The sequence below is a fragment of the Cyrtonyx montezumae genome, unplaced genomic scaffold (assembly GCF_038088225.1).
Source record: "Cyrtonyx montezumae isolate F1298 unplaced genomic scaffold, pur_monq_1.0 scaffold_8, whole genome shotgun sequence".
NCBI classification, from domain to species: Eukaryota; Metazoa; Chordata; class Aves; order Galliformes; family Odontophoridae; genus Cyrtonyx; species Cyrtonyx montezumae.
Window position 1 is genome coordinate 112,771,870 of NW_027072089.1, and position 19,956 is coordinate 112,791,825.

A 19,956-nucleotide genomic window follows, 5' to 3' on the forward strand; every position below is an offset into this window, starting at 1 on the left:
TCTCCATACCCCTGATTTTTTTTTTTAGGCTTCCTAAGAAAGAGACAAATTCAGTACAGAGCTAATGGGCTAAAACATTCTACAAACTGTATTTCTTCTGAACTAGTTGGCGTGTCACTCCATTTCAAAACACATTTGTTAGCCTCATATTGTGTATGCCTTCTTTTTTTTAATATTACTTCTGTCAGGGATGGTAGAACAAAAGCAGGTGTTTCTTGGAAGTGCAACCCTGCCTGAAGGCAACTGTGACTAGATCTTTGTAGCCTTCTCCTCAGGAGAGGCATCTAACAAGCACAGCAGATAGGGAATCAATAGCAGATAACAGTAAGTACAGAAAGTACAGAAAGGAATGCTGCTTTCATCAGTGGATACCATTAAAAAAAAAAGAGCATAGCCAACAGGTCAAGGGAGGTGATCCTCCCCCTTTACTCTGACTTCATGAGGCCATGTTTAGAGTACTGCGGCCTGATCAGGGCTCCCCAGTTTAAAAAAAAGGCAAGAATTTCCTAGAAGGTCCAGAGGAGAGACACAAAGATAACAGGCCTAGAGCATCTCTCACATGAGGAAAGGCTGAGTAACCTAGGTCTGTTCAGTCTGGGGAAAAGATGACTGAGAGGGGATCTGATAAATGTTTATACATACCTAAAGGGAGGTGGAAAACAAGTGGATAAGGCCAGGCTCCTTTTGGTAGGAATAGGACAAGGATGTAGACAATGTAGGAACAGGACAAGGAGTAACAGCCTAAAACTTGAACATAGGAAGTTTCATACTAACATGCAAAAGAACTTCACAGTGAGGGTGAGGGAGCACTGAAAAGGTTGTCCAGGGAGGAAGTGGAGTCTCCTTCTATGTAGATACCCAAGACCCTTCTGGATGCGACCTATTATAAAGATACCTTCATTAGCACAGGGTTTGGACATGATGTCAAGGTCCCTTCCACCAACCCCTGTGATTCCGTGAGCAGAGGATAGGACTTTGGTAACACATCCACAGACCTCAGACATCCTCATACTCTCATATGAATTACCTGAGGTTTTATTCTTCCTTGATGTGTGATGTCCAAGTCTGGAAAGAGTATCTCAGCCAAGAAAAAGGGTATCAAGGAATTTTCAATATTATACTGAGAAGACAGGCAGTAAAAGTCAGCGGAGATGTTTTAAGTGTCTAAAAATTGTCTTCTCAGACAGATTTACATCAAATTTGTTTAGTGTTTAATTTGCTAAAGATAGTTCAGCCTTCATTTGAGATACCAGGATGATTTGAGTTCATAGTCAAAATACCTGAGTTGGCATATTTGCTAGAAGTGACAAAAATCTGCAAAGTAATTCAGGCAAATGGCAGTGGATGTCCATAATAACAATTTACGTATCAAAACTATTGAAAAAGCAATTATACTAAACAGTGGTCAACAACACACTGATCCTTCCAGAATCAACACTGCTCTCCTAATGGCACAGCTCAACCAAGTATTCACAGAACTCCTCAGGCAACAGGCAGAAGTACACGCAAGCTGGTAAATATCAGCCTTAGAGGAATTTAAGTACAAATAACAAAATGCATACAGACATGCATGTATGCATCTGATAGTATCAACTTTCTGGAACACTGGATAAGAAAGCATGTGGCAGTATGAGGCCCTGGAAGAACTTTATAAAGACAAGGTTTGTTTCAGCGAGAAATGACCACTCAACGGCAAACTACAATTATATTATTATTTCTGGTTATCAGACAGTGAAGTCTGTGCCTAGAGGCAATACCCTAGCCATTTAAGCTTTGATGACATTTACCTTTTCATAAGCTACAAGGACAAAAATGTCAGCAATACACCGGCAATGTATTATAACTTGTTTCTCCTCACCATACCAACTCCTGAATAAACAATGAACATTATTAGAGCATAATTCATTCCCGAGTGTTGCAAATGCCAGTTTAGTAATCCATCTCTGCCTATCTACACAAGGACTGACCATTTCCATAGAGCTTTTCAAACTTCAAAGAGAAGTTATTACATAGCAGGTACTATCGGTGGTACAACAAATAAACAGAGGGGACACTCCAAAACAAATCGTGCTACTTGAAGATTTTAAACTGAAAGCAAATCCACAGAGTCCAATGAAAAGATTAAGTTCTCTCTAATTAAGTTTGAGACATCATCTATTCAAGAACCTGATAGTACTTCTGTAGAACCACTGACAACATTAAGCAAATGCTGATTGCTTCCTGCTTAAATCAAGCCTAGTCCTACAGCAACAGGTCACCTTCAGCAAATGAACAAACAGTTCCAAACAATTTAACAAAGTATACATTTTAGGTTGAGATAGCAGTCTTCTGAACATCTTAATCAGCAAGTGTCCCACTGAAGCACAGGACATTATTAATAGGTCAGAGTGAGATCTACATAGTTGTAGGAGAAAATGCAGGTTTGATTGTTCCTAAGGTGAGCCTACCAGCTTACTGTTGAGATATTTACCTGATTACACACTAAAAAAGCAACAAATAGACTTATGAATCACAAAATGATACTAACTGCAGTAGGTGATGAAATTCATGACTCAGACTACTAAGATTACCATGTTCCAAATTATACTACACGCATCTCTTTCGTGTATTCCTTTGCAACTAGTATAATTTATGGTTACCATCAATTAAATGACAGTCATAAACGGAGCTTCTAAAAGTTAAAAATGAATCGTGATGTTTAAAAGCAAATAAAAATGTCAAAAGACTAACTTAGTATTATGTCTCAGGGCATTCACGAAGATAATAATACAACATTCTGGTCTATCAGCACTCTCCAGATAGGAAGTACTTTGCATTTTCAATAAGCCAGGTTCGGCACTTTGACCCTTCTAATAACTGATACACTCTGTTTCCCACTCTGCATTCTTGCAAGGAAGCAAATGGGAATTTCTTGAAGAGTTTGAACTAACAGGAAACAACACTACCACCCATGTTTCGAAATGGCACACAGATGTAAGAATAAGCACTACCAATTGCTCTTCAATTGTATTGCTTAGGACAAGTTTCAACAATCATTTCTTAAACTTCCTATTTAAATCTGTTGTCTTTTAAAGTCACTTCCACTGAAGAGAAATACCCAGGAAGAAAAAGCAGTGTTCAAGAAGCAAGATACCAGTAACCAGTACCTCCTTCAGTTCTCCAGCAGTGGAAGCAGGTGGCTACATAAGTGAAGATTTGGATCTTGACTTTTAAAGATTAGCCGTTTCCCTAGGGAGAAAAAAATAAAATTACATTAAAAAGGACAACATACAGCATACTTTCAGACCAGGCCAGAGGCCTGCTGCTAAGCTGGAGGGAAAGAGGCTGCTTTGTAACAAATCACTACAGCACAACAAAACAATCAGTTTCAGTTTATGCACACTAACAGTCACATAAAACTTACTGATATTTGCTTTACGCTGCTGTTGCATCTCCAAGCAAACAGAAGCACCAAACTTTTCCTGTCCCAAATGACAGCCATCTTTGTGGAAACAACACAGGGAATTAAATACTGGAATACAACAGCTGTTCAGTCAGTCACTATGCTATGAGGCCCTGACAGCAGATGTCCAAAGAACTTTACAGCTTTGCAGATTTATGAGAGTAACACAACAAATTCAAACGCTGTTTAACAAAGCACTTCAGAGAAGTATTAGGAAAAGGTCATTAATGTAAACATATCATCCACCAGTAACAACTCTGTAATATTCTCTCATATACCATGTGTTGAAAATTGGTTCTGGCTTTGCTGACCCTGGAGGTGCACAAGGAACACTTAGACACTGTGTTGGGGGACATGGTTTAGAGAGAACTATTGGTGATGGTGGATGGTAGGTGATCCTGTAGGTGATCATGAGGATCATCCTGGATGATCCTGTAGGTCTTTTCCAAACCAGTGATGAAGCAGCAGTGCTCCACTGAGCACCATCTGAAATATTACACAAAAGGAAGGAGTATGCTTGCCTTAAAAGGATGAACATAGGTTTGTAGGAGCTCCTGAAAGTCAGCAGATTCTGGGTGCTAGAGTGGGGAACACAGGAAGGTTTTTTGCTTTGAGACTATGGAGATCCTACTACCAGAATTACATATATCACAACATGGCAAGAGGTATCATAGTTTACACTTTCCTCGCTAAGTAGAAGAAAAATAATGCCTCAGTGTTTCTCAATCCAGGATCAATTCTACAGAAAAGTATCACAAGATCTGCTGGAAAGTAGAAAACTAGGAAAGGTATAACCTGAAGTATATCCAACATAACATGCAAGTACAATAATTTCATCAAAACATTACACAGAATTTCACAGAAAGTACGTAGCCTCAGCAGCCAATCTTAAGACCAAGAAAAAAAAAAGGCACTCAGACACAAGGGTAAGAGAAAAACAAAACACTTGTCCTAAATAAAGGCAGCCAGAAGACTTGAACAATAGCTCCACCTCTTGTTAGCAAGGAGAGAGCATAAAAACCTGACTGATGAGCTTATAATAACTACACGCCCCATAACACGAGCACTAGAAACAACAGCCTTCAAAAACTAGCATGCATTCCTTCTGCAAAATCATTGCTTTGACAGTTGTTTAAAATTAGAAGAAGAAAGCTGTGATGAAATAAACCTGCATTTCACAAGAGTGGACTTCAGCTCTAAACTATTCTAACAGAAAAAAAAGATGACTTCAAATAAAAATAGTTCAAATTCTAGCAGCCTTTGTGTGCATCTTCTGGTATCAATTTCAGCAGGCATTTACTTTTGAGTATTCACCCAGCTTTCATCTCAGAAGTTGGACCACAGTTAACTTCAATCTACCCTCTCCAAAGGAGTTCTCCTGGTCACACACACACTTAGATGTTTGTACAGTCTTTCATCCAGGACTTGTACAGCATGTGGCATTCTGCAGTTTACTATGGTACACGCAAACACAGCATAAACATTTGAAGCAGGTTAACAACCATTTCAAATTCCCCTGCCAAACCTTGAGACACTCAAAAGGTTTTCTAGTGGATGCATAATGCTTATTTTCTTCTTCAAGAGCTGCCCACACATCTAGTCTGCTTCTGCCTTAGTGAGGAGTAATGTAACTTATCACAGAGCACAGTGTCAACACTATTAAGAAACTTCCATTTCACAGGTTTGCAGGTTCTGGTAACACCCACCTTCACAGACCAGTGGAACAGAGAAACCGTATTACCAGGCTGAAGTCAGGGAACAGAAAAGAAGTTCAAGAGATCAGCTAGAAAGAGGAATCACAAATGTGCAAAAGATTCAGTAAGTGATGGAGAGACGATTGTTAAGCACTCCCTCAGAGACTGAAAATAACTACATGCAGTGCTATCCTGCCTGAAAGGCCACAAATACCTGTTGTGTACCCTAGACTACACCTGGGATAACAGAAAAGTTAAGCCATAGCTGGTTAAGGGCAAAATAATCTTTCAGATGAATCAGCAGAACAATATCTTCCATCTCGAAGCCCCAAGGCTTACAGACATAACCTCCTTCCACTGCAAACAAGAACTCCCTTTCCTGAGGCTCCAAATTGAACAGTATCTCACTCTGTTACACCAGGTGTATGAGTACAACAGTTGACTTCACTGAAATACCAGGCCACTGAGTTGGAAAAAGTCAAAGAATCCAAAGGGGCCCCAGATTGGCAGATTAGGCTCTTAATACCACACTTGAAAAAAAAAAAATTCTGGTCCATCCTGGGACCATCAACAGGAGAAATAAGAGATCCTGTCCACCTGACCATGCCACCAGTTGTAAGGAAAGCTGAAGAGTTGGAAGCCTGCTGGAACACAATGGAAAGTGCCACAAAACAGCAGAGCAACAAAATATGGCAGCGGGCACAAAAATAAGAAGCTGCTTACCTTCGAAAGGCCTGTAAGGGCCTCACACAGGCACAGATCTCTATACCTTCACCTCCACTGCCAGTTCTTAAATGAGGTCTGGAAAGGGGTGGTTCCTGGCTACACCCCTTCCAGTCACTCAGGTTCATCACTTGCACCTGAGCTCCCCTGGATTGGCCTGGCCTTCCTATCAGGTGCTCAGTCACTGTTTCCAGTCATGACTCAACATTTCCACTACACCCACAAATGAAGAAATGTGTCTGTGAGTTTTGGTAAGCCTTCCAAGCTTAGCAGCAGAAGGGTCTTCATCCATAGCAGTCAGCTAGCTACAGCAACAGAGAATTGTAACAAATGCAAATGAGCTTCATTTCTTTTTATAACGAACTGTTTCTATCCACCTGCTGTGACTTGGTTTTCAGCAGTAACACAGACACCAGATAAAACAAAAAAACAAAAAATCTATTCTCCTTCTGAAGATGCATCTACATGGTGTGATCTTGATGTATGTTTCAAGCTGGGGAAATGAAGTGACTGCAGATAAAATATATATTTACCTCATTTAGGGAAAGCTCTTGAAGCAGCTGCTACAAAATAGTTTAATCTACAGGCTATACATATTTTCAGGCACCATCATTAGGAGAAAACCTGTTAGAACACCAATGAACGTTAGTGAGGACTCTACTTACAGAAGACTATTCTTTAATACAAAAAACAAATTTCTAAAAACTATGCAGGCAGAAACGTAGTGGAGTAACCACCGAATTACACGGAAGATGTAAAGTTATTATGGACGTTGGGAAGAGCGTGCAGTTCAGGAAGCAGCAAGCAGAACTGCAGGAGTCTGAAGAAATGATCAGATGCTTATTCCTACAGCTCCACCCAAACAATGCAGATAAAAGCCTTTGCTTTCTCCAAACCTCCTGAATAAGGTCCTCTTCAGAAAGAGAAACAGCCCTATCTTAGGTCTGCAGGATAACTTAGGTAAAGCCACAGCAAGGGGCTGCTTGTGCATGCCTAAAGAAAGCATTTCCTCTTATCTAGTTCTTACCAGACCTACAGATCAGAAGGTGACTGGGGTAGCTCACTTAGGCATTATGTCCAGTGGAGAAGCTGAGGCTGATACAGACACATGAATGGTGGACACACTAAGCCAGGAGAGCAGAAAGAACACAAAACTGAATAAATAAAAAGATTAGACACTCGGTTTAAAATAAGTCAGCACTGCAAGCTGGAACTACAGGTTCACTATCTAAGGCCAGAAGAATACTGCTTAAAACTCCAAAGCACTGCTTACAAGGAAGAGTGAGGGAAGTTCAGCTTGAGCTTCTTAGCTAGTTAGAAGAGACACCAAATCTACAGAAAGTATCACTTCACTGTCTCATCTTCCAGACAAAAGAGATGCCATTTAAAAAGGTGTGCCTCAAACTAACCAGCAGACAGTCCATTACAATGGGGTGGTATGCAGCTTTGTCAGGATAACTGCACAACATGACTCTGAACCAACATGCCTTCTTAAGGCCCCTAGTAAGCAATGAAGAAAGCCAATGCTACATTACAGAAAAGGTCAAAGTAGAAATAAACAGAACTAGTGACACTGTAGGACTGTCACCACTTCATCTACATTTGACTACAAAAGCTGTCCCACACACTGACACTTGTACATACCAGAAGTTTTCAAAGGCTTACTTGCAGATTTTACAAATAATGTGATCTCTTATGCTAGGTTTCAGATGTAAAATTCAGATTACTTACAGCTGGTGGAGAGATTCTGAGAAGACTGCAGCCTTTGAAATCAAGCATAAACAGAGACATGGTTTCAGAAAACAAAGGAAGTTAGAAATTATGGGATTTGAAAAGTAAAAGGCTGCATGGAAACTGGTGCAGAATGTAGGGCAGAAGTTTATTACATGACAGTACATCAGGTTAGAGTTACAATTCCTGTGAAGCGTTTAACATCCAAGTTGCCTTTATCAACAGCAAAAGGCTTCAATCAGCATTTGGAAGGTATCCCACAGAACTGCTCACAGTTGTTGTTTCAGGGACAAAAAGGCAAGCATTAGTCTTCTGTGATTTCAGGAACAGAAGTACATTAATCACAAAAACCAAGAAGTTCAAATTATTTTAAGAAGTGTTTTAATAACATTAATTATATACACAACAGAAATCAAAAGTCATTACAATTCAATGAAAATAGAACCAGGCATTTTACACTCTACTTTGACTGAAGAACAGTGATACGTGAAAGCCAGCCTGCTAGCAGAGCAGGAACTGCCAAGATGATATATTCTACTGTTGACTATTATTGTACCTGAGGGCTTCCTGGTTTCCCTGCTGCTGCATCTTGCCCATTACACACCAAAATCTTACATTCTTCATCTGACAACAAGCATCTTCAATAATTCCTCTGCAAAATACTAGCCTGCCAACAGCACTGTCCAAGAGCAACACCCAGAGGCTAAATCTATTGCTACAGGAACTCTGAACATTAACCTTTCCCCCTCCCAAGAAAGAAGGAAAACTAAAGATAAGCAGGAGTTTCCTATGAAAACAAAGAGCAAAACCCTTTCAAGGGTAATGCTAACAGAAAAGCATTGCAGGCAAGTAAACATGCTTAAAATGGAAAACTACAGTTAACCATATCTAAGAAACATATGATAAACACACAAGCAGAACAGATAAGCAGTGATTTCTGCAACATGCACGTGCATAGTATTCCTCTTAGCACAGCAGCACTGAGACCATGTCTGCTATTTGGAAATCTTGCAAGTGCAGACAGACAAGAGGCAGCCTGCCTCCTATTTTCTTGACCAGTTGTCTAAGTTTCTTTTTCTTCAATCTGGAAGACAGTTGCAGCAGGAAATACCCTGGCTGCAGTAACAAAAAAAACATACCTGAAAAGGTAACATCATAGAGCATCCCCAGAAGTAAGACGTATTCTGGAATTACAGCAAGAAGAGGGATAGAAAACTGGATACCAAAGTCACTACAGCTTAACCTTAAACACTTCTGGCATTAACTATACTTTGTAAACTCAAAGCCTACATAACAGACAAAGAAAAGGCTAACAAATTAAGGAAAAATCACATATTTCTGAACTCTTACTCAGAATATGTACTTTAGAAAAAAACAGATAATAAAAACCTCACAAATCATGACTGCATCTGTAAAACTTTTTTATATTTTGAGATTTTAAATCAGGACAACTGATCTCAAAAACAGTGTCAAACACCTGATGGACAAGTTCTTTATCTATTGAGTAGGGTTTACTGCATTCTTCTCAGAGTTAACTGCATCTACTGCATCTTCCTCTTCATCATTCTTCTCGGAATCATGCTCCTCACACGGCTTATGCTCTTCACCTAGTTGTGAAGGAACTGGAACAGCATCAACTAAGAGGAAGCAATCATCCCTCAGCACCTGCTCAGCTGTCAGTCTGTTACAGCAGAACAAATTCAGGATAAGCGATTTAACTTTATCATCCTACAAACAGAAGGAAAAGAATTTCATCAGCAAGGGAAACAAACGTGGTTCCAAATAACAACTAAGTATTTGATGAACAGGTCTCACAATTGCATAATAAAAGCAAGTTTTCCATACCAGGTTGGCCAACTTCAAGCTGGTAGATCTCACAGAAGAGCAAAAATCGTTTTAAAACACCAATTCCATGAACTACTATAGGTTAGAGAAGTACCAGTCTGCCTTTTTACTGGGAGGGAACAGAATTGATGTCACTGACCATCTGCATCACCAACTTCTAACTGTCCTACCACTTTATCTCTCTACAGTAAACGAAGTTGGGCTCTAAATCAACAGCAGCTGTTTTGCTATTCAACCAGAACCTTACAGTTCAGCCTTTTGGATTTTTCAGAAGGATTACATACCTAAATGCTTAGAACATGAACAGTAATACACAGTTTACTAAGTACAACAGAACACAGCTGCTACACATACATAAACACCAGTTGTTGAGGAAGGGCACATACTGGATTCAGACAATGGTGCTGCAAGAAACACTCAAATGTTCACCTAGGGACATATTACCAAAACCAAGTGTAAAAAAAATCTTTCCACAAGGGCACTTGATTATTTGTAGCCTCTGCAAACCAGCATCACCACCAACCTGGCTCAATAAAACAGCAAAGCGTGAGATACCTGTACAGTTCTCTCTTAAACTCCATTCAGACAAAAGGATCCGTGATGGAAAGGAATGTATACAAGCTGTCAAAAGTCTGAAGACAGAACCAGGCAGACAATTTCCAACTCTCACTGACTAGCCACATGATTCAAGAAAATTAACTTCTCCCCTGATAACTGGGAATCTAGGCAAAAATATGAGATCTGAAAACTGCTGATCTACAGGCATAAAGGATTTTTAAGACACTACAAGACATTAAAGGTATTTGAAGGAGAATCTATAGATAAAAGCATTCAAATATCTCATACACCACAATGTGGGGGTAAACCATGCCTATAGACTTGCTCAGTAGAACGAATGAAGAAAGCTCAAGCATTTACGGAGCTTGTAAACCATTATGCTTATACATGTTCATAAACAAGTTTCCCCTTCTCATCAGTTTCTCGCACTACAGCAACTGAAAAATGATCCCTTAAGGCAACACTGCCATAGGAAAACATTTAATTGCACTTACCCAGTCTTCTTTACCTCTTCTTATAAATTTATGAAACTGAATGCTGACGTAAATCAAACACTGAAGCTCAGCATGACTAAATGGGTAGATACAAGATGCTGTCTCTAATCACTGCATCTTCTCAACAGCTACCTACAATTAATATCCCCTTTTTGAAGCTTAATGCTACCTTCCTGCATCAATTTTACATTTCTGGAAAACAATAAATATTTTACTAGATGCAAGTGTGCGATTCCTCCAGGCACAAGACTAAGATGGAAGAGAAATTACCAGTCTGTCAAGAGCTTGCAGATGGGCAGAGAATTAATTATCTATAATCAGCTTATTCAGAAAGTCCTTAAAAGAAAACACATTTTTCCCAGAGAAGTAGGACAAGGATTAACAGCCAGAGGTCTAAGATACTCTTCAAGAAACAGCTGGAATATATCTATTAATACTACAGTTCTTAGTAAACTCTCATGGGTGTTCCTGTGAATTGTAGGAAATACAGACTGCTTTGCATCAAACTTAGGTAGTTGATGTATGTATCCATCCATATCATGTGTGGATTCTTAAAAATTAACAATGATGCATGGATTATGCATGGATTATGATTTTATCGCCCGTCAAGGTTAAAAAAAGCTTCTTTCAATCAGTGAAAAAAGTAAGCAATCTAAAAATGATAAAGAAGAGTATTAGTCCTTCAGATAAAAGTGTCTGTTTAGGATTTCAGAATACACCCATTAGAGAAGAAGAAGAAAGAAGTAAGATAAGCTGAAACTGGCTACTTCTTATGCAGGAGTCTTACAAAAAAAAAAATCACAAAAGTGAATCATTTCCTATTCTTATGTCTGTAGAAGCTCTTCTACTTCCTCCAACACATTTCCCTTATGAAAATATTCTTTTTTCAGTATCTAAGGATTATTACACATAACCCTAAATGACACACTGGCCAGACAGTTCTGTACAAGTTTTACAGAAATAAGTTCAAGTCCTACAGTTAGCACTAACAGTGATTCATGAAGTACTGAATCTTCTTTCCTAGAATACTACACATTTCATGAAATTCATTTAAATTTTTTATTAAGAACTGAGAACCAATAATGAGAAATAAGAAATACTATTTAGAGGATCACCTCCCTGCTCAAATGCTACATTTTTAATTCTTTTTTCATGACAGTGTCACACTCGAATTAATTTTGCAAAGGAATTTTGCAGACAGTTCACTTTAGTAGCAGCTATTTCATCACTTGAGAATATAGCTGAATGTTATTAAAAAGACATATTGAAGAGGAGATAAGCAAACTAATAAAATTATTTACAGCACTGGGCTACATAGTGATAACACACTGGTGGCACTGGAAGCACTACAGCTATGTTAGTCTAGGACTGCCTGATACTGTTTCTTAACCTAAACACAAACAGCTAAGCTCAGAATGAAGAAAACTCTAGTAAATCCAGACCAGCTTTTGCCCAGTTTTAGATCTAAGAGATCTGTGCAAAGCATTCATATCATTAATACCAATATTAATATAACCATATTAGCATAACCAAGAGAGTGATTTATTATCCGAGTTTTGTTCTCCCTTGATAAACAACCAAAATTTACCTGACCAACAGCATCTGCTGTTTCATTCTCCACTTTTCCATTAATTTTTTTTTTCTGCTTCTGAGTAACAAGGAAACTTACCTCTAGCACTACCCTATATTCCTTAGGGAAGGCAGAATTTTTGTAATAGTGTAAGACATGATTAAAGAGTATCACAGCCTACTCAAAAAGCAATTCACTGAGTTAACACATACAATAAGATCAACAGAATAAGCATGATGCCAAGTGATCAAAAAAAATACACGAGTCACCCATCAAGGGAGCTGGGAGGGACAAAGGGCAAGAGCAAAGTAGCCACTAACTAGAAGATAACAAGGACAGCAGAATTTTGAGGCAAGTGATTTGAAAAAAAAATGGTCCATTACTTTCCCATTTTTCCTTTAATTTATTTAGACTATACATGGAGGCATTAAAGTAACAATAACATTATGACATAAGAAGAAAGAGGAAGCACCTGCAGCAAAGGTAAAAGTCAAAAGCAGGCAAGAGAAAAGTTCCTAAGACATGGCAACAAGACAGAAAGCTTATGGAAAGATTTACACAGGAAAATAAACCCCAAGGAAAGAGAAGTATTCAGATTAATAAAGATCTAGAGAAGGTCACAAAATCATCTACAATTAACATCTAAGAGATGTTTCCTATCATAAGCAAAGAATTAACTTCAAAAGTTGGAGACCTAACTCACGATTTCAAAAGAATCATCAAGACATTGGGTAACACTAGGTTTCAAAACAGACTGAAAATACAGTTCAAGGTGTGGACAGTTGCTGATGCTAAGGCAGGCACAGAACAATAGCTGACAGAAGAGTGTGAATGTAGCAACATAAGTTTGTATCATGCAAGGTTCTTATGTCTCTGGATTTGTTTCAGAGGCAGAGGAAAGCTTTATATTAGACACATTATGCACATGCTACTTAGAATATTCAAATCAGAACACTTTTTCAACCCAGTACTTAAGATTTTTTTACTTTCAAAAAAATTATGAATTGATATCTCTAAACAAGACCTACTGAATCTGCCTTAGACATACATACCATGCCAACCACATCCACTTCAGGAGTTCCATCTTCTTTTATGACAAATTCCTGGTTTTGAACACAGAGCTGTAAATTAAAAGATACGTAATATGCAACACTGGTATTTAAGCTAAAGGAAAAAACAATCAAGGAGATTCCACGTTTCAAGTGAAAATGTTGTGGAAAATAGGTGAGGGAAGACTTATTCCTATTTTAACAATAGGGAGAAATTCACAGGGGCCTTGGGGCACCCTTGCACAGAAACAAGACTGATATAAAAATACAGTATCAGAACAGCAGCTATCAGATGTCCACAGAAATTGACTTTTTGAAATATGACTCAAAGTCCATGCCCAAGCTGTACATTTAATTCCATACCCCACAGCACCCTCTTAAAGCATGCTCTAACAGACAAATGTGAATCCTACACCCATAAACTTCACTATTGCCCAGAACTATGCCTAAATAATGCTTTTTTTTTTTTTTTTTTTTCAAAATTCTGCTTGTAAGTTAAGCTGAAAATGCTTCTGTTCTGTACAAAGATGGAAGAAGCACATCTTCAGTCAGCGCTGGACTCTTGTGACACAAAAGCCTCTGAGAACTCACAAAACCACGGTCTCCATTTGAGAAGTGGCAGGACTGTTCAGTGAAGAACACAATTTCAGACATTTGTCATTAAACTGGTAACTGTTGAACCATTTCCATTAAATCATCCATTTTCCATCAAATCATCAATACAACAAGACTGAGCTAAAGATTAGTTAAATACACATGGATTACTGTGAAATTCACCTGGAAAGCTTGGAAGGGGTTTCAACAGACTTAAGATTTTGCTGCATCCCAGATAATTCTCTTTGAGTAGTGCCAGCAATTACCATTTGTTATGGTGGCTTCATTTTTTCCATTTGCTTTACACTCACCTTTTTTTTTTACTCATTAGAAATTTGACTTTTTTTTAAACAGGTGAAGATCTGAGTGGTATTGAAAACATTCCAACTAAACCATACCAAATTGATAAGTTTTAAGCATTACAATATTAAGCTATACTTTAATTTTTCTATTTCCATAGAAAAGTTACTTAATTTTAAGCAACTGCTTCCTAAATTGGAAGAAAACAGCAGTATCATTTCTATATGAAGGTTCATCTTCTCAGCACAGGTAGAAGATAAAATTTAACATGCAGTTTATGCCCCTATTACAATCCTGTGGCTCAGAAGGGATTAACAAAGCTACGCTGTGCAGGTGACAGAACTGCCCACATTTCCCAAGAAGATGAACCATTGTACTTGGTCCACCAAGTGGGACTCAGTGAAATAGTTCCAACATATTGTGTGCTCTTGCAAAAATCACTGCATGAGAACATCAATACTTGCTGGGTAGCTCGTGGCTTTTAAAATCCATGAGGTTTGAAGATTTCCATTTGGAACACAACACCAAAAGCAAAAAAGGAGGAGGAAGAGGAGATGCTGTGTAACGTACTGCCCAACACAGGAAAGCAGACTGCTTTCTCCTCCTCTCCCACACATCACACAAGAAACAAAACACTCATTTGGAAGTCCTGTTCTTACCCAAATCAAACAACAGGGAAGATGCAATGAGCAATTCCTCATGGACAAGGGTATAAGAGAAGGAAAAAAGGCTCACAATGAATAAGTAGTAAGAATTGACAACACACAGCATGAGGAACAGTAACAGTTCTCAGACGTGTTACTATACTCCTAACTGTACAATTTACAGAAAAAAAACACAGCTTTCTGATCAGTCTTACTTCCCATCTGATCTATACCTACCACCTAGTTTAAAATACACAGAATCATCATAGAACAGCCTGAGTTGGAAGAGACCTCAAGGATCATCAAGCTCCAACTCTCCTTGACACAGATGTAACCAACCAAGTACTAGATTAGGTTGTCCAGGGACTCATCCTAGCACATGAATGATAATTTCTCCAAAATATTTCAAAATAGAAAATAACATTTATTCATTTATTGCTACCCATGACATCTGCTACAGTAATTCTACCAGAAACTCTCCCATAAGCTATAACATACCCAGAACAGAAGGCAGCCATAGGCATACATGTCAGAGGCTGGAGAAGCTGGCTGTCCCATCTTCAGTTCAGGAGAAACCAAGCTCAGGGTACCAATAACCATTGTGTTTGCAGCAGCACGTTGCTCCTATGGGAAAAAAGTTGTACTCAGAATTTCAAGTGAAACCAACAGGATATTGCAGCAGAGGTATATCCATCTCCCTTTCAGCAGGTCAGCCAACTTTAATCACAACATTCTATAATGAACTACAAAAGAACTGTAAAATCTTCTGTTCTTTTCTTTTACAAAACGAAGTGTGTAAAGTAGAAAGGAGATAAAGTCACACACCTATCATCTCTAACTGTAATAGAGCAACAGTACTGGCAGATTTTACTGCATACTAGAGCTATCAAAGGTCATAAAGGTGATAACACAAACTGCAACACTTCTCAGATGACAAAAAAACAGAAAATGCTTAAAGATATTCAACACTACTTTGGAAAATTTTAGTTCTATTCTCAGTTTCACAAGCTTTCCCATTTCTTACAAGAGTAATATGTGTTTTATATCAATATAATACTATGTATTGCTATAAAAATTAAACATGAAGCAGACCTCTGGCACAAAAATGTGCTTAAGACAACTTGAGTTTAAAAGTCAAAATGTGAGAGTAAAAAAAACATAGTATTGGAAACGATTGCAAATACAAGTGAATAAATTGTATTCTCAGATTTTCCCCAAAAATAACTATGAAATTCTTAACTACAGCAACTAAGAACTAAAAAAAAATGCACATAAATAGAGGTCAATTTATATAGCTAACATGCTCAGTCTTGTTAGTCTACCAAATGATGAGATTAAAATGCATAGCAGAACCCCATTATTTCTCACGTTGCCCTGAGAAGCTGTGGATGCCCCAGCCCTAAATGTGCTCAAAACCATATTGGATGGGGCCCTGGGCAGCCTGATCTGGTGGGTGCTAATCCTGTAGGATTAAGGCCCCTTCCAACCCAAGCCATTCCGTGATTCTGTGAATCTACAATCATACAGAAAGGCAAAAACATACAAGAGCTAGATTATCTTTCTCCTCTAAAAGCTACCTCTGCTGATTACCAGTAAACACAGAAGGCAGCCAATTAAGTAGAGTTGCAACATCTTATCTTTTTCTGTTCCACTCTTTGGTTTTTTAACCGTTGCCCACTCGTCAACACTTGTTTATTTGTCCTCCAAGATGAGATCATATTGACAAAAATCTCAGCAAGACAGGAACTGCCCAGCACTAATAAGAAGTTGGGATGGAAACTGCTGCAGAGCATAGCGTTTATCAGTGTATCTTACAAACTTCAGATGCACTCCATTTTTGATACACAACTGACTGAAAAAAAGTGACTACAGGTTTGAGTTTTGTTTTACCTCTGATTTACTGAAGTCAAAGTCTCCAACAATTCCTTCTTTTCGATTCACAGCAAAAACGTTATTTCCATGCAGAGATCCATGTACTATATTAGCTCCATGCAATATTTGCAGACCTTCTGCCACTCCTTTCATCACTTTTAAAGTCTCCTATTGATTTAATTTTAGTGCTTATTACAAAGATAGATAAGGGAGAATCAAAACATCAAACATTTCTGTTCCAAAACTAAGACATTATTTAAGATTTGTACACATTTGAAGTTTCTGATAATTCTTTTACAAAGTATGGATTATTTCCCAGTGAGACTGTGATGACCTGTACAGTCAGGCAAAAACAAATAGCAATCCCTGATAAACAAATCACTGATATGAAACAGATTTAAACTAAAAAAAATAATAAATCCATGCAACATGCTTTGAGAAATGTGCCTTTACAAAAGCCTCCAAGTTAACAACCAGAAGCATTAAGCCATCAAACAGAACCAGGGAAAAAAAAAAACTGTACTGGCTTCCAGCTACTGCTTCTTTGAGAAGGGCTGGCTAGCCTATGGAAAGGAAAAAGAGGGAAGAGAGTAACACACCCAGCTTCCCAAAAAAAAAAAGAACAATTTCCTCCCCACCCAAAAAGTTCTCTAAACTCCAACACAAGAATGCCCACACTTATAAGTTTGACATGTTCACTCCAGTATTTAAATGTACTAGTAATACAGCTGAGGAATTGATTTAAATAAAATAGTGAACCCAAGCAAATCTTCTAGAAAATTGCAGTCTACTGCTTGACAAAATGCTTAGTCAACCTATTCTGTGCAACTCTACAGCCAGTATCAGCCACCAAATGCAGAACGCTACTGAAACACCTTCAGCAGCAGCAAAACAATAGAAGTACAGCCCAAAAACATGAAAAGGAAAATGCTAATAGTCTAAGTAGTTACACTTACTTCTAAAGTTAAAGGTGCATCAGCTTGTATAGCAATCAGACTTGCACCAGGGTAGTACGGGACCATTAAGTACACCAGAGGATCAGACTTCAACATGAAAAAAATTAAAAGCATTATTTCGAAGATTAAACTTTCCAGTATTCCTGACAAGTACTAGATGTGCAATGAATCAACTGATTATCTAAACTACTTTCTTAGTTAACACAGAGTAAGGTCAGAAAGTAAAAAAGAAACTGATTCAATGATCCAACTTTAAATATGTTGAAACCTCAAAGTCCATCTTGAAAGTCTTCCAGTTTAAACAAAAAACTACCAGCATTACAGGTTTGAATCTTGCCTTGCAAAAAAGAAGAAACAACAGTTGTAATAAACTGGATTTCTCCTTCTGCTGATCCCAGGCTCTGTGATACTTGGCAATTCTCTCTATCACTTTGGCTTCTGAGCTCACATCTACAGAGTATCCCTGAAAAACAAGACAAACACCCAAGCTCCTATTTCTAATATCACCGCATAACACTTTCAGTTCAAGAAAGGCATAGTGTTACATTCTACCAAATAATTTTGTTTATAAAAAAGCTAAATTCCAAATGTCATTGTTCTTATGTCTGTTTATCAATGCTTGAAGTCTGTACCAATGAAGTAGGGAGCAAGTCTCCCACTTAGTATTTTCTTAAGTCCAAAATAAGTTTTTATAACTTTGCCTCCCGTAATGCCGTATTCCTTGGATTTTTAATTACTAGCACACTAGAAAAGAAGCAAAGCAAAGGAAAAGCAGCAGTTCCTGGGGGGAAATCATCTGGAAGACAAACCTGCATTTGCAAAAAGAAACAAGAGGAAAGCCCATCAAATATCAGAATGAACAGACAGAAGAGAAGCACTGTTTACTACAGCTGCACTCAAATGAAGAGAAAAAATATCAGTAAGCAACAGGAAAACACTGCAGAGGGAGAACACTGTGTTCTACAAGCCCTGGCAAAAAAGTGAAAATTAAATATATATACGTATCTCAGAAAAGGGTTATTATTAAATGCAGGAATTGAAAAGAACAGCAGAGCTAATTCAGAATCAGCACATTCATGAGCAAACATCTCACCTGCAGTGCCACCTGAAAGCCAGAGACTAACGTTACCTTTAGAAGAACCTTCTGATCCTGAATTTCTGAGCACACTAACGGCCTCTTTGTGCTCAGTTTCTTCATGGGCTCAGCATCTAAGAGGTCTCGCTCAAGGCTTTGCGACAGAAGTCCACCTGAATTCTGAAGCACACGTACACACACACATCCAGTGTAAGAACATAGCATTAACAGTTGGTAAGGCTCATAGGCTTTGACCCTTTCTCCTCTTCCTCAATGCAGCAAAACACAAACAGTGGGGACTTGTTAAAATTAAGAGTGTCTGCTAGCAAGAGTCCAGCTGCAGATAAACATTTGCAAGGCAGTTATCAAAATACTGACATCACCTAGGAGGAGGATGGGCAAAAATGAAAAGCCATGGCAGTGTCCTAAACAGTAACTGACAGCACACTCAAACACAATCTACACTTACCATATAGCTTAGAATTCCTGCTTCTGGATAAAGCAGTGGCAGCTCAGGAAACCATTTCTGTACCAAATATGCAAGTTTCTCCTGAAAGATGGAAACAAGGCTGCTTCAGGTCACTAGCTTCTGACATTACAGATGTTGACATTTGTTAAGGATGTACCTTGTAACATCCTGCATATGTATGTTTGTACCTCCTTTAGCAACACCACTCAAAGTAACACCACCACTTTTTTTTTTTCTACCAAAACAAAAAACCTCTCCTGCTACTACGGTGGTTCAAGTATGGACAGACTTCTGAAAGCTCTAACGGTGAGACCACTTACATTAAGGTCCCAAAGGGGACTGCTTTTTCTACAATATTCCACTTTATCAGCTTTGGTAGGCCTAAAACAGAAGGCACAACTTCACTGAGACTAAACAGAGGAGGACAGAAATCAAGTAGTAACACAGATCAAAGCACTCAAATCAGCTCCAGATCCCTCACAGCTATAATGCAAGGTTACTATTACACAAACTTAACTCTGCAAGTTGCAATGCAATGGTTTCAACTCTTCCCTCCATACAGAGGACTCCATGAAACAGTGATCTCCTTCACTTTAGGTTAAATCTTATTTTAGCTTAGTCATTAGGAAATATTTCCCCTTTGTACAAGAAATAATCTTCCTTCTACACCTGATCCTACACTCCCACCTACAGTTTTTCTTGGTCAAGAACCACAGTTCATATTCTCTTGCTTTACCTGCTTTAAGGGGGGGCAAGGAGAAGGGGGAGGACTCTTAGAATATAGGGGGGAGAACTGTCTGAAGAGAGTATGCCCAAATATCTGCTTCTTTTCCTTATCCAAAAGATTTTGCCAAGAAAGAGCCACATTAATGTTCAACACTACAAAAAAAATTGTATTTTTTAATTTATCTACAACATACAAAAAAGCAACTGAAATGGA

The 19,956-nt window shown here is 38.4% G+C and overlaps 1 protein-coding gene across 1 annotated transcript in view; it reads right to left on the reverse strand.

Moving 5' to 3' along the window:
• Positions 1–9,087: 9,087 nt before the first annotated feature.
• STK31 (serine/threonine kinase 31) overlaps positions 9,088–19,956 on the reverse strand; it is a 30,412-nt gene continuing 19,543 nt past the window's right edge. Inside the window, exons 16-23 of the mRNA XM_065752265.1 lie at positions 19,017–19,097; positions 18,602–18,727; positions 17,810–17,935; positions 17,473–17,559; positions 16,535–16,684; positions 15,143–15,268; positions 13,110–13,178; positions 9,088–9,318 (exon numbers count right to left, since the gene is read on the reverse strand). Of these exons, the coding sequence (XP_065608337.1) occupies positions 9,088–9,318; positions 13,110–13,178; positions 15,143–15,268; positions 16,535–16,684; positions 17,473–17,559; positions 17,810–17,935; positions 18,602–18,727; positions 19,017–19,097 (996 nt within the window). The remainder of the gene's footprint in view (positions 9,319–13,109; positions 13,179–15,142; positions 15,269–16,534; positions 16,685–17,472; positions 17,560–17,809; positions 17,936–18,601; positions 18,728–19,016; positions 19,098–19,956) is intronic.